The sequence below is a fragment of the Passer domesticus genome, chromosome 10, assembly GCF_036417665.1.
Source record: "Passer domesticus isolate bPasDom1 chromosome 10, bPasDom1.hap1, whole genome shotgun sequence".
Classification (NCBI taxonomy): domain Eukaryota; kingdom Metazoa; phylum Chordata; class Aves; order Passeriformes; family Passeridae; genus Passer; species Passer domesticus.
The window spans coordinates 10,100,245-10,119,724 of NC_087483.1; the positions used below are offsets into that span (position 1 = coordinate 10,100,245).

Here is a 19,480-nt window from a genome sequence, read left to right on the forward strand (position 1 = left end):
GTGTTATATATGTGTGTTATCTGAATTATCACTGTAATGTGGTTACACACAGCCTTCCAACAAAGCTCTTGGTCAATGTCAATGTATGAACTAAAGCACCCCACAGTTTTGTCACCAATTTTAATGACAGTAGTATTAAGCCCCTGTTGTCATACCACTTTTGCTGCAACTTTATATAGAAATTTCAGGAATACATGTAGATTTTCCAGCAGGAAGATTTATTGCATATTAGATTATAAAAATTCCTGCACCACACAATCTGTGTTCATCAATCTAACAGCAAGCATAACAATAACACGGAAATTCAAGTTTTGTCAGTAACAGCACAGCTCCTACAAATGTGGCAAAACGAAATGAACAAGAGAGTAAGGCTAAGAATTATTTTAAAAACACACAACTTCTATTTGCTCAATGATTTATTAATGATTAAGATTTAAACAGCTTTCTATATTTATTCCAAAATACAAGTTTAGGGCAAGAAACAGCCCTTCAGGTTTGGGTCAAGCTCAACTCTGGTTCTTTTAAAGTCAATTCTCTGTTCAGGACAGAGTTTAATTTGCTAATCACTATGGGGCTTTCAGACAGGAATGAAAATTATGATTATTTGGGTTGGAAGGGACCCTAAAGACCATCATGTTCCAAACACCTTCCAGTAGAGGAGGTTGCCCAGAGCTCCATCCAACCCGGCCTTGAACACCCGAGGGATGGGGCAGCCACAGCTTCCTGGGGCAGCCTGTACTATTGCATTTGTATTTTTAATTTTCCTAGTAAAAAAACCTGTTATTCCTACTCCCATATCTTAGCCTGAGAGCCCCTTAATTTCAAAATTATAATAATTCAGAGGGAGGGGGTTCACATTTTCCATTTCAAGGGAGGCTCCTGCCTTCCTTAGCAGACACCTGTCTTTCCAAACCATGATAGCTGCAGGGCTTTTGTTGGGTTTAACAATCCTTGTGTACCTCCAGAGCCTTTTTTGGCAGGCATGTACCAGCTCCAGTGCTCTGATCTACTTTCTTCAGCCTATGTTACACTTCTGTCCTAGATAAATAGAGTAGCACGAGTGGCTACTTTGTAAATGTACAAAAATAACCTATTAGAGGTTACTTTGTCTTCTCCCTTTCTCCCGTGAGAACCCAGTGGAATAGCACCTCCCTCTTTAAATACAATAGCTTTTACTATCCATCCATCTATCAAAGATGTAAATCCCTGCCCATACTTACCTTACATTTAAGAGAGGAAAATTCGAATCAAGGAACATCCAAAGAATGAAAGGGATTTCCCCCATTCTAGGAATCACATTTACCAGTCAGTGGGGATCTTTAATACAAGATATTAATACAAGTTAAAGGTTTAATATGTGACAAGAGTGCAATGGCAGATTTTTGTAGATAAAATGTGTGTCAAAAAGCAAGCTAGTGGAGAGTAATTACATGAGTACCACCCAAATTGTCACACCTATGATCAAACTGGGGAAAAAGATGAAAAACCACTAGTTTTCTTCCACATTTCCATCTGTAATTTTTTTTCCACTTAACAAAGAAGTGTGAATTTTTTGAGGGTGTAAAAGCACCCAGTTGTTTCACACAGCACAGAAATACACAACTTAGACCAGAGATGGAATATGATAAGACAAAAGTCTGTGCCAATATGCTGTGCAAAACCTGTGTGTGGAGAAAGAAGGACAGGACAAGACTGTGAACACTAAGGAGTGTTCAAATAACTGCAGCTAAGAACTGAAGTTCAGTGGCTATTAAGTTTGCCACAATAAAAAATTATGTTCAACCATCAAACTTACATGACACACACAAAAAAAAAAAAAAGCATCTCATTCATGTGGGATGAATCTGCATCTTAACTTTAGCTGTTTAAGTAGCCTAGTTTGAGTACTTCTTTGAAATAAAATGCAGAAAAATTGGCTTTTGGGGAAACCTGGTAGAGTAATTTTCCTACAGGAAGCATGAGTACTTAAAAAGTACTTATTTCCTAATGATTTGCTCTCTAGGTAAACAGTGCATGACTTCCTTTGCTGAAGCAGAGGAATAGATATCAAAGAATTTCCTTGTATAGATGAGTCAAGCAACTTGTATTTTGTGTATTTAAAATTTGTTTTTCCAATGTAAGTACTACTGTTAAGAGTTATAAAGCAGAATGTGAAATAAAACCACAATTTTAAGGATTTCTAACAGGTAATAAAACCATTAATCAGAAGATCTATGTCAATCATTACCAGTGGATTTCCTTACACAGATTAGTTCTACTGCTTTTAGAGCTTTCCACATACATTGCTTTAGTGATAATATATTTAGGGTTTTATTGGTGTTGAAGTTGTTATTGTAATGTTTAGCTATTTTAATTTTTTTAAGGATGGTAATAGCATAAATACCTTTTAATATGGTTGAAAAAAGTTTGGCTTATAGGTATAAGTCATTATATATTGTATATCTATCTTCCAGATTTGTTTTGGTTTGTTTTCCCTGCAATATTTTTTATGTTGATGATGAAATTGTTAATGATCAAGCAAGTGTTACTCATACAAAATAATCATGTCTAATCCAGAAAAATCTTTTCCCTTCATAGTGTTCATGTCAAAAATAGTCTCTTGTTTATCTTGCTGAAGTAACAAGGAATTAACAAGGAATGCCATTAGCAAAGTAGCATCAGAGATTTTATCTGCTTCAATTAATGAAGCTCATTGTTCAGAGTTGGACAGAAAACAGCCATTACATCTTATAAAAAATTGTGAAGTTTTAATATTAAGATGAAGCCAAGAACACTCAGTGCTGGTCACAAAGAGTCATTGACTGGCACTCCAAACACTAGATGGCCTTTTTGGTAGGACATTCATCCTGTCAATCAAACTTGAATGGAAATCTTCAACACTTGAGAACTGCTCTTCAGTGAGCTTTAGGTGATTTTGAAATTGTGATTAAGAATGTGGGAGGGAAAAGGAAGAAGGACTTGTTTTTACAAGACAGTCCCAAAGGAAAGACCTAATAAAGATGTTATCAAGATAGTAAATTAATTACATCAAATCTATTCATAATGACATCCAAATCTAGTTTTCAACCATTAGTTTAAGCCTAAATGATATACAAGTTTTTTCTAAAGTAAATCAGAAAACATGGTTACATCATCCTGAGCCTCAATTATGATCTACATATAGAAATTAATTTAATATAAAATAAAATAATGAATCAATTACTTTAATAGGCAATCAGAATGGAAACTTTTGGCTACTTTAAAAGTAGTGATAAAAGGAGCACTAAAAGCTCAGGAACAGCTTTTGAGTTCAAGCAAAATGCTTCTGTGCATTTTTTATTGAAATACCCAAAGAGATTAAAAATCCCCTGACCTTTCAGTCTGTCTCGTTATTGAGGACAAAAAGAATTAAACACTAAGAGACAGTTTAGGTCAATGTGGGTCAGTCTTTGGCTCTGGAGTATACCACAAAAAATAAATCAGTTTTTTTTTCCTGAGTGTTCCTATGTGGGTATATTCCAGCATGTCACCTCTTTTTCTAGAAAAGTCTTTCTTTTAAGTTACCAGTTTTCTTCTTTTTGAAAGCCTGGTTTTCAAATAATTTCAGCTATCCTTCAAATGTTGATGCATCTGTCTCAGTCCTCACAGCAAAAAAAAAAAATCCCAAAAGTACTATTTTCTTTGCTGACATATGTAATACCTCATTACAAACTCGGATAACATAGTTCTTTCCCATCAACACTATTTACAAGGTCACTTTACTCTGTCACCTGCAATTTACATTCTCTCCCACTTGACAGATGTAGCCTCTGGAATGAGGGCTTTATGTAAATAAAATATGGTTTTATAGAATTTTTAAATTTCATCAGGCTGATCTTACTAATTTTTGTTATTCACTTGACCAGAAGTAAAATAAAAACCTAAGAACCTGGACAGATTAAAAGCCAGTATCCTGTCTCTCTCCATCCTGTGGCCAAAGAATGGAGTGCTGAGGAAGATGAGGATGATCACATATCACTGTTTCTGCAGCATAATCTCAGACTCCAACAGATTGCAGCTCAGCGATTTTGTGAGCCAAAGACATTGTCTTGCATTTAATACTTGTTGATCTACTTCTCTTTTATGAATGTGTCAGAAATATGAACCTATGCAAACTTCTAGAGTCCTGTAGCAAAGGCTCACTTAGCTTTACTGTGTCTTGTATACAGGAATTTAAAGGAATAACATAGGTCATGTCCTACCTCAATATTTTGAGAGAAAAAGGAAAGTTAAGTCTCTCCTTGTGAGTGAAATGGAAGTTATCAGGCAGCTCTGTGCTGGCTGGATCAAACTATAGACATAGAAAGAGACAGGGCTTGGACAGCTTAGTTTTCCTTCCCTTCCTTCAGGGAACTGCTTCCAGCACACAAATATCAAGCACACTGCAATGTTAGTGACATGGTAAGGCAACAGAAGGGTATGAAGAGGAACAGTATTTTCCAGTATTTCTTTTTCAGGATGTGGAATGCTGTGTTTATGCATGTTCCACTTCATCTTTACCCTACTTATAGAAGGCATCTCTTCATGATGAACAGTAAGAGCAGGTACTACTTACAAGCCTAACTACACTAATCTATAAAATAATTTTACTACTCTATTTGCTGTTTTATGATCCTGACTAGAAGTTATAATGGTTTCCTTCCTGAACTCTGTGAAACAAAAAAAACCCTTGCTGTGCTTCCTAGCACAAATGGTAACATTAATATTTTATTATGCCTGTGGAAATGACACATTAACAAAAGCTATACATAAGATGCTACAACAATTCTGAAATAAAATTTTATTTTTACCTTCTTTGATTTTAACTTTTGAGGCTGTAGGCTTGGTGTTTGCAGCAAAAGAAATTTTTGTGGATTTTTTTTTTAAAGTAGCTCTCCTGTCTTGGAATGACCACTAAAAAAAACCTGCAGAGAAAGAGAAAGGTTGTGAGACAGATTAATTGTATTTTTGCAGTAGACTGTTAAAAGCTGCAGTACAAAATGGATATTCGAGTATTCTGACAAAAAACACCCCAACAAAGCAGTCATAATAACCACTGAAAATCATAACCTTTTACTTCACATCTGCCACCTAAAATAGAGAAAGAAAGCCACATTTCAGGTTTCAAAGGACTTGAAAGCATTAAAGAAACTCACTTACATTAACATCATCTCTCAAAGAAGAGCTCAGATTTTCTTATTTCTTTTTAAGAGTCCTGACCCTTACAGCCTTTTTTCAGGTTTTACTGCAAGGTTGTATCCCTCAGGTTGGCTTCTCTGAAGTAAAGGTATACTTAAAAGGAAATAACACAAAAAGTGGGGGAAAAAAACTGCTCTGGTGACTGATGGTCTGTGCTGACTGCACAGTTATTCATCACTCCTTTGCAGAGCAGCCAGCCTGAATGGAAGGTATTTTATACATGTGAATTTTTGTTAAGAAGTTCTTGTAGTCTATTGATATTGTTCCTTTCCCTGATTAGCTTTGGCTAACTCCTACTGAGCTGATATATTTGGTTTTACACCAAGCTACATGAACAACACACAAATATATATATATGTGTGTGTGTGTGTGTGTATGTGTATATAGATATCTTGGTCTACTTTTGCTAACACACAACTGCAGAGAAGCAAGTTCAAGTCCACCTGGAAAACAGAAAACTGGGTACAAATAGGAGTAAAATTCAAATCCTACTTATGTAACACAGACACAAGTACTGCCAGATCGTCCTCATGCCAGTCCCAGGGGTACTCCCTTTGGCTACTAAATATTTTAGCTTGGCATCCTCCCCTGTTCCTCAGCGCTCTTCATTAAGCACAATCCCTGACACACTATAAAAGCACACATCTTTAGATCAGTGAACCTGTCTGCTCATGTATATGGATTGCTCAAAGTGTGGTGAGAACAGACAGGAATGCCCTCGTGGTTGTAGGGCCATGCCTTGGGTCTTGGGCATGACTTTTGCTTCTGGGGAGATTTCCCTGCAGCAATTTAACAAGATATGCCAGTGGAAACACCACTAGCTCAGGATAGCTTTATAAAAAACCAGCAAATTATGCTGCTTGAAATAAAATATTAAACAAAGCAGCTGCCTACCCTTCAGGCCAGGGATAAAAGGCAGCATTTGAAGAAGGCTCACAGACTTAATAATATTATTAGCAGCAACCATTGGGCCTCTGTTTGCAGTCTTTAGCAGACTGGGCTTCCATATTGCACCTTATTTACATCACCAACTCAGTCCCCCAAACTCCAGAGAGTTGAGGACTGGCTGTGTTCCTGGGCTTGACCAAGATGCATCATCTGCTCTTACCTAACACGCTGCATAGATAAAGCTGGTCAGGAAGGACGCAGCATGGCTTTAATGGATGCTTTGATTTGTATGCAAAAGGAACACAGGAAGGGAGGATATGTAAATGTGTGCTTAGGATATGTACCTTCCCCTTACAGTGGAAAGTCCTCTGCAGCAGTACAGTTATGAAGCAGCACAGTTATGGAGAAACAAAGCACAAAAACATGTACAGATGACTCCCAGCACCTCTGGCTTCACCCTACTCCCACACACAAGTGACTGCACTTTGTTTAGCCAATAGGGTCTAGCACTTCCAAAGTGTTACAAACTTGCAGAAATTCAGAACAAACTAACACCTTCCAGCAAAGCTTGGCTCCCTAACAACCAGGTCACAGCATGTGTGTAACTGCAGCACTTTGTGCAGGAATGACCTGTTAACTCTCTGTACACAGCCTTCAACATGGTCCTGCTTCCCATTTAGTCCAGCTACTACAGCAACACGTTTAAAATGCTATATACTTAGTCTGCCCCTGCCTTCACCCCTTATTCCTGCCATCCTAGGAAAAACCCACAGGAATTAGCAAACTTAACGTTCCTTAGACCTTTACAGTTGACCACAGCAATTAACTCAGTACACAAAAGTGAGAATCCTTGTGCACATCTCACTCTTCACTATAATAAGTTCTGGAAGAGGGCATGCTACAAATTCATTTTTCCTCATACAATAACATTTACAGATTTTGTCTGCACTTCACTAGCTTTTTGAAATCTCACTTTCCAGTCAGGATTCCACTTATGACAGATTTTCCAGACATGTTACTGGGTATGAGAGCAAAGGAGTTAATACTTGCATCCTCATTCAGGATGTGGGACAAAGGTACACAACCAGGCTGGAAAAGAGGACCAATTGCTCTCCATCAGCATTACTGAGGCTCCAGTTTTCTTCCAGAATATTCCTTCCCTACAAGACACTGGCAAGTCTAAAGGAGGAAAAACAAACTGATGAGAACAAAGGAGTGGTTGTCCCTCAGCCAAAACCTCTCCACATGAAGGGAATGGCATGGAGCACAGATATATGCCACTGAAGGGAAATGAGAGCAGGTCATACTCCAGCCATCCTCCCATCTTACCCTGTTGCTCAGGGTGTGAATTGTCTTGAGCTTGTGACTCCTAACTGCTTCAGAAAGGGAAATGCCAGCAGGAGTTTGTCACAGCATATGTTGCAGTTGAGATGGCCACAATACACAGAGTGTCACTATAAAATTTCAGAAAGCTTCAGCCCATACAGAACAACACCTCACCACTTCAGAAGGCTACAAGCATCTGCCCTTCTTGTTCTTCAGCCCAGCCTTTTATCCCCTCATGCTGATGCACTGCACCTGTGTCCCTCTGCTCCCTTTGGTGGTTGCTCAGTGCCCCTGGGCACTCCATGGCTCGTTGCTGTCAGTGCTGCTCACCTGCTGCTCACAGCTGCACCCACTGGGGATGAGGCTGGGCCAGCCCCACACCAATCACCACAAACTGTCCCTATAGGAGTAGGCATCGTCTTGACAGCTTTGCAAAGCTGCAACCAAGATTCTGCTCCAGCTAAGGGCCTCCAGGCTGTGCAGGAGAGAGCATCCTGGAATGCATAAAGCATGTACACTCAGAAAAGTTTATGTTTTTGGCACAAATGGTGGTGAAATAGTCCCCCCTGCAGGAGGCTATTCCACCATGGACAGGAGCTGCATGTCCCAAGGGGTCCATGTACCACAGAGTGCTTTGATAAGACTCTGACATATGCAGTGCAATTTAAGCTTTAAACTGTTCTTTGCACTTGTTTCAAGTATGAGATCAACTCTCCTGAATACTGTAGTCCCCAAATAGCACAATGCACTTCCAAAAAGGCTTATGAGAACTTCATATAATGACATTATTATTTCCCTCTCTCTGGTTTAAATACCTCCTCTTGCATTTCACTGTCACACTTGCATTTCTCATCACCACGCTACATTCATGATTCACAGTCATCAGTCACCAACTGGTGCACAGAGTTATTTTCAACTTCTCTGTTATTTTAAACCACAGAACAGAGTCTGATGCAGAGGCATTATTAGAGTTAGATATTAGCTGACAATAGTTTGATTTTCTCCCCCATTTCTCTTACTCTGCAAAGTCATCTGGTAAATGCAGGTTGAAATGTGATGTAATTAGCGTACTAATTAGGGTTCAGTTCTCCACTTCAGTTAAATTACCAACCTAAGAATCAACTCTCAATTTTCAGTGCACTTTACAATCTAGCTCAACCCTCCAACATATGCATCTTTCAGAGTGCAAGGCTGGTTTTTCAAAGTCAGCTATCTGGAATGTCTGGTTATCACTTTTCAGATAGGAGCCAGCTCTTTTGCATCAATAAGCACAGGCAGTACCTAGACAAAAATAATAGTGGAAGGAAATAGATACAGCAGAGAGATGATGCACTGCCATATGAGCTCTCTGAATATGTACAAGCTGCTTTTTGTAATAATTAGTAATTACAGTACACATTTCTTAGTTTACACCCATAGAACAAGTTCTGCTGAATTTCTTGAGAGACAAAACAGACGAATCATAACATTAAAAATTACTACATTTGCATTGATATGTAGCTTATTCAAAACCTGAAGATCCAGAAATACCATAAATACATTCAACCAAGGAAGTAGAGAAAACATCCAGCTCCTGCCACACCTTTAAAGTCTTCTACTCTCAGCAAAGCATGCAAGATGAATACAGGAAATCATCTGTGAACTGAAATCCCAGTTTAAAACTCTAATTCACAATTATCTTCTCTTCTGTCCTGTAACGAACAGTATTAACAATTTAACATCATCATGGAAATGCCTGCTTTATAAGAAATAGTGTCCATGAATATTCAAGCTAGATCTAATGCTTATGACACGAATGGACACACTACATAATAAGATAATAATTCTGCATATAAACATCTGCAGTGTGTTTGGATTTCCAAGAGAAAAGAGCAGCACAGATTATTTTTTTTGTCCAGTAGGGACCCCTGGTGTTTAAGGCAGCTATAACAAGGATCAACATCCCTAGCAGAAAATGAATTACTGTCAGTCAGCCTTTCTGCACCCGCATCTATTGCATGTTCCTCCTCTGAGGTCAAGGAACAACACCAGCTGTATTATTAAGTTTAATTGCGAGTGTCTTGCAGATTTGTCTTAGTCTTGCAAGTGCTTACACAGCACACCCCATACTCACATGGGCCAGAAGCTGGCTGCAAAGCACCTGGTTACTCTAAGGGGAGGATGCTGGGGCTTGTCTGCAAGCAAATTTTGCTAAGGCTTGCAAATTTCCTGACACGAGGCTGAATCACCCCAAAATGGGCCAAGCGACACTTCTGAGGCAAAGTCCAAGAAATTGGTATTTGCTCTATTCAGAGCGGGGATCACTGCTTCTAACAGCACACACCCAGGCACACAGCAAATCAAAATATGTGGCTACATTCATGCACAGTCATAGTTTTCCTTAGAAAAGGGTTTTCTAAGGAAAAACTGTTCTTAATTACAATATTTCTTAACTGCAACTATTTCTTAATTACAATACAGAATAAGTGTTTCTTGGTCTACCAGTTTTTGCTACACTATGTTGTAAATGCCTTAAAGTTAATCATCTGAAATTATCCCTCTTGGGTCTCACTTCAATGCATCTTTCATAGTTCTATTTCTCCAAAGTATCCAGTCTTATTTGTAAGGCCACCCTTTGACACTTGTTTCTAGTTCTAGTTCTCTCTCAACAATGTCTGTTCCATTCCATGGCATTTCTAAGTCAGCATTCCTTATCTCAAGGTTTGCATACAGATGCACACTGTGTGAGCTTCCTGTCAGGCTTTGAGAATTTTCTATACATCCATTTTCCACAGTTATGCAAATTATTTCCTAAAACTCATCACTATCATTAGCATACACAAGGCACAGCACATCCTGATGGCGGCACTGAGGAAGGCTCCAGGTCTTCCTCAGCAGTCTGCTGATGAAGGCTGGATGTCTTCATCACCATGTCCTTTTCACCTTTCTCCTCCAGGCATGTGCAGTCTGTTGTTAGCTGTTTTATTGATTTCCTCACTGGTTTTAGCAAGCTTTGTCCTTCATTTTTTGTGAGTTTTGTTCTCTATATATTGTCAAGTCTCATCTAGCTCCTACATTGGCTACAATGCTTCTTATTCTTGCCCAAGTATGCCTAGGCACAATGCTTTTAACCCTTTCAAGGCTCTCTGCATTCTTGGAAGAAACCCTAATAGCCTTGTCTTTCACAGAGGCAGCTACAGTGAGCCAGTACAGCTTGAAAACAGCCATGAAATTCTATGTAATTGCTGGCTTGGGCCACAGACCTAAAGCTCTCCATGGCTTCCTTTCTGGCCAACTTCATCAAAATACCTGATAAGGCCTTAACAAAAAATTAATCAACTTCTGCATCATTATCGTTTGAAGATAACTGTGATGAAACAAAATCCATTTGTAGCCATGGAGAACAAAGATTCATGGACTTCCCTATACCTCCAAAGAAGATCCCTTTATTGTCAGAAATCAATCCCTCTTCATACCCTTAATTTCCACCAAACACAACCCAAACCAAACCAAGGCCTAACAGAACTTAAAGAGGGCACACATTGGTGGCTCAGCTGCAGTGCTGCTGTCCACATGTCCTACCACCCCCTGAGCTGCAGATAGCGTGTGGGGTACTCTGCCTTTTTTACATTACCTTGATTTTATATCTCACTCCTGTTAGAAAACTGCCTCTGGCATTCCCAGAAGTAATAAACAGTTAATTGCAGTTCCTAATTACAGTTCCTAACAGTATTCTCTGCTTCCTGAATTGCCAAGGCATTTGTAGACCTCTTTACGTGGTTGCCTTTGGTCTGTGCTGCATTCTGGGGGACTATCAGGAGAATCTCCTCAAAGTCATCATATCCCTCCAGCACAAGTTTGAGGAATAATACAAGAGGAGAAATACTGTAATAATATGTCCTTATTCTATAAGCCAGTACAAAAGATTGTTAGCAAACTGAAATGTATTTTTTTTCTGGCAGAGTTTAAGAGTATTACCATCTCACTTTGCAAACAAACATTTCACACACTCACATAAGCTTCCATTATCTGAAGGGACCTACAAGGAAGAGGGATTCTTCATCGGGAACCTCAGGGATAGGACAACAAAGAACAGGTTCAAAATGAAAGAGGGGAAAGAGGTATCTGGAAGAAATTCTTTACTGTGGGGATGGCGAGGCACTGGAACAGGTTGCCCAGAGATGCTGTGGATTCCCCATCTCTGGAAGCCAGGATGGGGCTTGGAACAACCTGGTCTAACAGAAGGAGTCCATGCACATGGCAGGGGGCTTGGAAAGAGATGGTCTTTAAGATCCCTTCCAACCCAAACCAGGCTGTGATTCTATGACCAGCTGTGGAACACTGCAAATGGTACACCACAGAGAATACATGCAAACATGGGCATTAAGTTTGGGAACAAGGGGGAAGCAGCCTCGCCTTCTCTCCCTTTTCTTCATTGGTAAACATAAGAAACTGATTTTGTTTAGTCTTTGGTCACTAGTCAAATAATAAAAAAAAATAACCCAAATATAAATATATATAATTCTAAAATTTCCCATTTAGCTCTTTCCAATAATTTTCCATGCTTCACGACAAGCAGCTCCCAAGCAGAGCCACACAGGCACACAGCAAATCAAAATATATGGCTACATTCATGCACACTCATAGTTTTCCTCAGAAAAAGGGTTTTCTAAGGAAAAACGATCTTTAATTACAATATTTCTTAATTACAATACAGAATAAGCGTTTCTTGGTCTATCATCTCTCCGACACGCCGGCCCCCGTAGAGATGCCTTTTCCATGTACGGGCTCCTTGAGTTACGGCCGGGCGGCCGGGGGGGCCGCGCCCCGCGGTTCCGCCCCCGGGCCCGCGTCAGCGGCGGCCGCGGAGCGGAGCGGGCAGCGCGGCGCTGCCGGCAGTCGCGCCATGCACTCCCTCGCCCAGGAGATCCGCAGCTTCTCCAGGGCCAACCTGCGGAAGCAGCGCACCCGCGTCACGACGCTGAGCGGCCGCCGGATCGTGGAGACGTGGCGCGGCGCCTGCCTGCACATGGAGGAGGAGGAGGAGGCGGCGCCCGGCGGCGGCTTCGTGCAGGACCTGAGCGCGGACCTGCAGGTCGGCGTGGTGAAGCCCTGGCTGCTGCTGGGTGAGCGGGGTGCCGAGGCGGGCGGGAGGGGCCGGGCAGGGGCTCGGCGCAGCTGCGGGCACGCTCTGTGTCTCTCCGCAGGGTCGCAGGATGCCGCTCACGACCTGGAGACGATGAGGAAGCACAAGGTAACGCTTCGTGGGCGTGCGAAGGCATCTCGCACAGTGCGCGCAGCGCGGTGCGCCTGCAGACTAAAAATTCTGAAATGTCCTCTAGGGAATCTGAGGGGAAATGTATTCCACTTGCGTTTTCAAAAGGCTGCTCCGTTTGCAGGTGGATGGGTTTCTGTTGGCTTCACGAGAAGCTGAAATGCTTTCAGAGCATCCCAGAATCTTCCAAGGCATTTCTGGAGATTATCTAGTCCAAGGCAGGGTCACCCCGAGCATGTGACACAGGAACGTGTCCAGGTGGGTTTGGAATGTCTCCAGACAGGGAGACTCTGTGACCTTCCTGGGCACCTGTTCCAGTGCTTGGCCATCCTCAGTCTACAGTTCTTCCTCCTGCTGAGATGGAACATCTTACATTTTGATTTATGGCAATTGCTCATCATCCTGTTGCTAGGTACCACTGAAAATAATCTTGCTTCCCTGCAAGAGTGATAATTGTTTAGAGGTGTTTAATGGAACAGATTCCTACACTGCCGTAGGCATTTCCACTTCATACACTAAGCAGCACCATTCCCCCTTGCCTTAGGTGGATTGATGAAACTGGAAAAACAAAGCAGCTTCTCTAAGTCTGTCCCAAAATTTTGTCTTTTTACTCTTCCCTGTTGTAGTAATGGGGTGATAAGGCCTTTGGATAGTGGTGGTTGTGCAGGACAGGGCATGCACCAGGTTGGCATCTGGGGCCATCAAAATTTCATTTTACTGTAATTTAAACAACTCACAACCTGGATATAGCCTGGACAGAGCAGAGATGGCAGGAGGCCAGAGTGGTGTTGCCTGCCAAGAACAGGTGTAATTTACTCTGAAATCCTCCTGCTTCAGCAAATGTTTCTGGTCACTAACCAGAAGGAATGTTAAGCTGATGGGTTAGAGCAGGTTTGAAATTTGGGTGATTATTGGGTGGTCTGTGCTCTCATTCCTATTGCTTTCTCTTTTAATTTCCAACCATGTGATGAAAACTCCCTTTTCTGTTGAAAATCCATTTTTTAGTCTGTGTTTGAGCACTGATCTTTTCGTTTCCTCTCAGAAAAACCCTGAGACTTATCACAGTATGTTTTAGCACGCTTCAAAACTTTGCTTGGAGAAAAGCATACCATAGACAGCATCTGTATGTAAAACTGAACATTGCATCAGTGTAAGGTATAGTCTGTGTATGCCTAAAGATTAATGCACCTTTGTTACTGCTCCTTTTGCTTGCTACCTTCAGAAAATGCCTGTTTTTTTTTAACTTAGGTCACTCACGTTCTAAATGTGGCATATGGAGTCCAAAATGCCTTCCTCAATGACTTTATTTACAAGACCATTTCCATTCTGGACCTCCCAGAAACTGATATTACCTCCTATTTCCCTGAATGTTTTGAGTTTATTGAGCAAGCCAAGATCCAGGTATGGTCTATGAATCATTAATGTTAGTAGTTATCCTGTGTAGATTATTTATAACTCTACGTAAGAACTAAAGCAGCTTCTTTTGTTAAAAGAAAATATGGTACCAAATAAGTAGTTTTGCTGTTGTCTTTTTAAATTTTAAATAATAAATCCAAGTAATTTGTAAGCATTCCTAGAGGCATGGCACTGCTGTTGACTTTCATTCCCTCCAGCACTGCTTTTTCAGAATAACTGTCTTGAGTTTTAGAGAAATGCATCTTTAAAACACTTGGACCAGGGATTGACTTTTGCTGACACCATTGCATCTTAAATCCAAGTCACTACCCCTGACAGAAGGAAATGAAGAAAAATTATTTCTCCATTGAGAATGTTGTTTTGGATTAGAAACCAGCCTGGATTAATAGCAAGAAACAGGATTTTTACTGTGTGGTTTATCATCAGCTGTTCACCATCCTTGTGCATTTCATTATGGAATCATTGAATGGTTTGGGTTGGAAGGGACCTTAAAGATTATCTAGCTCCAAAGCCCTGCTGTGAGCAGGGACACCTCCCACTAGACCAGGCTGCTCAAAGAAGATGCTCTGAATCCACATACACACCAAGAATATCAGAGAATGTGTTAGTAGTCTTGGGGCCAAAAGTGATTTAACTGCTCACAAAATCCTGAAAGGATGTGATGTAGAAAACAGGCTGAAAAACCCTTCTGGGGTGCTTGGCAGAGTTATCTGTAGCCCAACTCAGAGCTGTTAAACTCAAGCTTAGTGTGTAATTTACAGCAACCATTGTTTTGGTATCTAAACTATTAACAACCAAAAATTATTATTCTACCATATCTATCAGGCTCATTGTTTATGTAGACTGGGATAAAAGATGATCTTGCCCCAGTTTTCTTTGTCTCGCAGTGTTCTTTCCTTCTCTCATTTATAATTTACAAGCTATGCGATAACGTATTATCACTAAATGACCTTTTCAAGGTTTCTAATTACAGTTTCCAGTTCATTGCTAAATGAAAGTTGCCATTCACAACTGCACAATTTTGCTTTCTGCCTCTGGTGTTTATATCTCAGTTACTATTTTGTAGGTAAGGAGTTTACAGAAAAACTTACAACATTAGTAGTTTTCTGATGGAAGAGGTGGATGAAAGAGAAGGTAATTGGTGGAAGAGTTGTTCTCCAGGATCAGTTCAAAAAGCACATGATAGTGGTATACAGAGGCAGATCTCTGGGTGGTTTGAATTACTTTATTTTCTTTGTCAAAATAGTGTTAAAAGAGCTTATGATAAATTATGTCATGAAGTGCTCTTCTGTTGAAGTAACCACAGAGACACTACTGTTTCATCTCCTAAAATGGGGGAGGAAGAGATGTTCACTGGTGAGAGAACATTATATATGAGAAATTATTTCTAGAACATGGTTAACTCCCTGAAGGAAGTATGAGAGCATGTGAATTTGAGGATGCAAGTGAAGCCTGCACTGCTCTGTAAGTCACTGCCAGCTGGCTACTTGTAACAGGGTTCACTTTTCTAAAACTGTAATGGCTCAAGTCTCTAGACACCATGGTACAAATTCTGATACTGATCAGAGCTCAACTTTTCTTCTAGGCTCCAACTTGGCAGGAATGTTTTCCATGACATGTTCAGTGACCCATGTCAAGTCATAATACTGTGAATGAGGGATCCTTTTGTTATATGTTTAATATCTAATAATAAAACTTCTGAAATCTTGTGTTTCCAAAGAAAAAATCTTTGCTCCTTATTGCTCCCCCTGTCTTTCCTAAGGAAAAAGCCTTAGTTTCACTGCAAAGTAAAATGAATCTATGAGGAGTCACTTAACTTTCAACTTAACAAAAAGCTTTACGCTTCTTTTAAATATCTTCCTTTGATGAGACTTTTTGCTCACTGTTAGAACCATTGTATAATCACCTTTTCTCTTGGTGGAAGGTGATTTTGTTTCTCTCTCCATAAAAATTAAAAACAAACAAAAAAAGCCACCTTGGTCTTGAATCTTACATGATTCTTGCAAGTCCACAGACCATTTCTGGGCAGGAAAACTTAAGGTATCAGGATCAGAGCAAGGATTTCTTGGTAACTAGAGATGAATTTCCTGTTTGCTGACTCTTTCTTACTTTTATTCTGTATTCACAGCTAATACAAACTAATTAAGAATGACATACCAAATTCATTTTTGTATGAACTGTAAACAGTGGACTTCAGCAAGGAAAGATAAACATTCCAAGTATTAAAGCTGGTTTCATATTATGGCCCAAATTCATTTCTGTTCAATAATTTCCGGGATGAATGGGTATCACTATATAATTTTTGTCTGTGTAAAACAAACCAGTTACTTAAAAAGACACATCAGACTTAAATGTGAAAGAGGGAAATAAAGCATGAACTGTACAAAGGAAAAGAAAAAAAAAAAAGAGAGCAATTTCCAGCAGGCAGTGCACAGAAGGTGTGACTTCCATTGCAAGGAAGGCTGGTGGTGTTATTTGCTGTGCTGGGATGCAGGAGCTTACACTGTTCCTAGCTCTGTCATAATGTTGTGCCTCATTCTTCTAGTCTCAGCTTGGAATTTCTCCAACAAGGATAATAATACTTCATTGCAGACCTTTGCCTTTTTATTTAAACTGGAAGACTTTTAGAGCAGGAACCATTTTTTGGTCTGTGTGTCTCTTAAAATACCAGATAATTGTAGCTCTCAAATCTGTAACATAAACTATTAAGTTCCTGGAAAGGAACCCATGTGCTTAAAAGACCTTTTTGTCTCTGGGTAAAAGAAATTTGTATCTGTTAAGGGCAGACAGAAGAGGCTGTTTATATCTAGATCAGTTTTGTTTAGCCTCAAGTATCTGAGCACATCATGTTTCAGTATTTTCATTCAGAATAGGGAAGTGCTGAGGGTTTGGTGGGTTTTTTTTGTGTCAGAGGGGCTTTTCCAGGTCATAGTCTGACATACAGACATGACAACATCACAAAGTCTGGGCCTTGCAAACATTGCTTAAGACTTGCTAGATTGTCTCATTGTCGTTGCCTTAATTTGGGCTTGTTATTTCTTAACAAAACTTGCAGTGTCTAAAAAGAGACATCCAGGTGTCTCAAAGGCTATGTGGGAAATGCTTAAGTAGGGTAAAACCCATTAATTTTATATATAATTCAGGATGAGCCTGAATTCAAACCCCAGAAGAAGCATTTGTGAGTTTATGGGAGGTTGAATAGTTCTGGATTTTGCACCCTAGTTCCCAATTAAGGGACCTTAGATGTCTTCTCTAATTTTTCTGTTCCTGTGCATGATCCCTGTTACCCAGAATCTTCCCTGCAGAGTACACAAAGAAACAAGCAACTGGGGCTACAAGATGTTCTAAAATCTGCCTCTGTACCCATCTGTTTGCTGCCTTGCTATGTTTTTAACCTTTAACAAGATACCCTCAAGTGTTGCCATCTTATTGCAAAGGTTTCGTACCTTCTTGGTGACTTCTCATGGGCAGCGCCTCACAGCACTGACTCCTTCTTCTCAGCACAGCCAACAAACTCCATCTCACTTCTCACCTAGCCAACCTTCTCTTTTACAATACTCATCCTAATTGGAACTAGCTGTGGCCTATTAAAGGCTGGCCTGCTCCTAATTATTGATAATTAGCACAGCTGTAACTCCTTAGGGGTGAGGTTACCTTCATCACTATCTCTATTCTCCTACATTCCACCCATCCACAGTCGAGTTCCTTTCCATATTGCAAATAAAATCTATTTCAAAATTGGCACCCAAATAGATCAGACACTTCAGTATCCCAGGTGTCTGTGAATTGTTTTTTACATTGACAGGCTGCTGTAAAGCCTCAGGAAGACAGAGGATGTGTTTTAGTTCTGTAGTTTGAATTAGGTTTGACCAATTTGGCATTTTGAGTAGAAAAATACTTAATTTCATGCTTATATTATCATGATTATATTTCTGTTTGGACTTACTTATATGTGTAAATATTTGCTCTGAGCTCAGCAAGGAGCTTTCAATAAGTCTTACAAGAATTTTATGTAAAGTTTCTTACACTTGTAATCTGCCAAATGAATATCCTTATGTTAATAACTTATGTTTCATTTCTTTCTTGGAGGATGGCGTGGTGCTGGTTCACTGTAATGCAGGAGTCTCCCGTGCAGCAGCTATAGTCATTGGTTTTCTAATGAATTCAGAAAGACTGAGCTTTGCCAGAGCCTTTTCCTTGGTGAAAAATGCACGGCCTGCAGCTTGTCCAAATCCTGGCTTCATGGAGCAGCTCCACAAGTACCAAGAACAGATTTTAAAGACAAATGGAAGCATAAACAATCATGACTGATCCAAAGGGAGAAGTGAAATTATCTGTTTTGACTATACATACAGGAAGAGATGTTGGATGTACTTTAATCTGTCATTTTAAAATCCCCTTTCACATGTGCATTTTCAAGTCTTTATATTTTTTTCTTACCCTCCTTTGACCCTGTTTTTTTCCAGCATGCCATCAAAAGGCCAAATGGTGTTGTACTGACTTCAAAGAAGTTTTGCCTAAAACCAGAGCACTAATAAAAAGATACAGCTCAGTTTTCCTTGAAATATTAGAAAACAGTAAAATGATGGTTTGCTTACTGAACCATCAGAAAATGTGGGCAATAGAGAAAGGAAGTAAAATAACTGAGGTAAGTTCCTTTCTTTCCAAATCTGTGCTTTCCTACTTGGTTGTAAAATTGAGATAATAAAATTGATTTTAAAATTATATTGCAACTATAGATGATGATATTGAATTTTGTGGGCTACCTAGCCATTCATTTATTTTTTTTTTAATTAAAACTATGGTATTTTGAAGATACTCAAAATGCATAGGATGCTTTAATGCTTTGTGTATTTCTATTGTTTCTCATCTAGTAGTGGTTTGAAGTGCACTAACATGATGAGTCCAGTCTTGGAACTAGCAGGGGTTTTTTTCCTGTGCATCATTTCAGTAGAGATACAAAAAATGTTGATAATGATCTGTCTCTGCTCATGCTACTGTCTTTTTGTCACATCTGGTCCTCACGTGCTGTCCCCTCACTCCATTCCACATCATATGTAAAGAACAGACGTCATAGGGTAATTTTGATCCTCCTGAGAGAGCCCAGTCTGAAATTACTGTCTTAATATGCTTTTAAAAAACTGACAAGATTTTAATAGTATTTTGTGGCCTTCATGATTTGTTATATTAATATGCAACAAAATAAAGAGAACACTGTGTTTGGATAAACTGTGTGCTGAAGGTTTGGTTTCAGGATTGGCGTTCTGTCCTGGTACAGTAGTTGGAGCTGTACCACACGGTACACATTGAACCACGACCTCTCTTGTTCTCAACGTGAATTGCTCAGGAGTGTGTAGTGACAGGACAAGGGGGAATGGATTCAGAGGGAGTAGGCTGGGA

The 19,480-nt window shown here is 39.9% G+C and overlaps 1 protein-coding gene and 1 long non-coding RNA gene across 4 annotated transcripts; one reads left to right on the plus strand and one right to left on the minus strand.

Annotated features, from left to right (window-relative positions):
• Positions 1-171: 171 nt before the first annotated feature.
• On the minus strand, positions 172-12,200 carry LOC135308578 (uncharacterized). Of its 2 annotated transcripts, XR_010368974.1 has the most exons (3): positions 7,414-12,200; positions 4,809-7,263; positions 172-1,317 (listed from the first exon to the last, which is right to left on the minus strand). It is a non-coding gene; the product is annotated as an uncharacterized LOC135308578 (long non-coding RNA). The 2 variants fall into 2 exon arrangements; XR_010368973.1 differs by lacking the exon at positions 172-1,317 and having other exon boundaries at positions 2,728-7,263.
• Positions 12,131-19,309, plus strand: DUSP19 (dual specificity phosphatase 19). 2 transcript variants are annotated; one of them, XM_064433735.1, is made up of 4 exons: positions 12,131-12,484; positions 12,597-12,643; positions 13,913-14,065; positions 18,170-19,309. In XM_064433735.1, exons 1-4 carry the CDS (start codon positions 12,169-12,171, stop codon positions 18,389-18,391), a joined length of 738 nt encoding a protein of 245 aa, XP_064289805.1. In that variant the 5' UTR covers positions 12,131-12,168; the 3' UTR covers positions 18,392-19,309. The 2 variants fall into 2 exon arrangements, with proteins under 2 accessions (XP_064289805.1, XP_064289804.1); XM_064433734.1 differs by having other exon boundaries at positions 12,146-12,515.
• Positions 19,310-19,480: the final 171 nt, after the last annotated feature.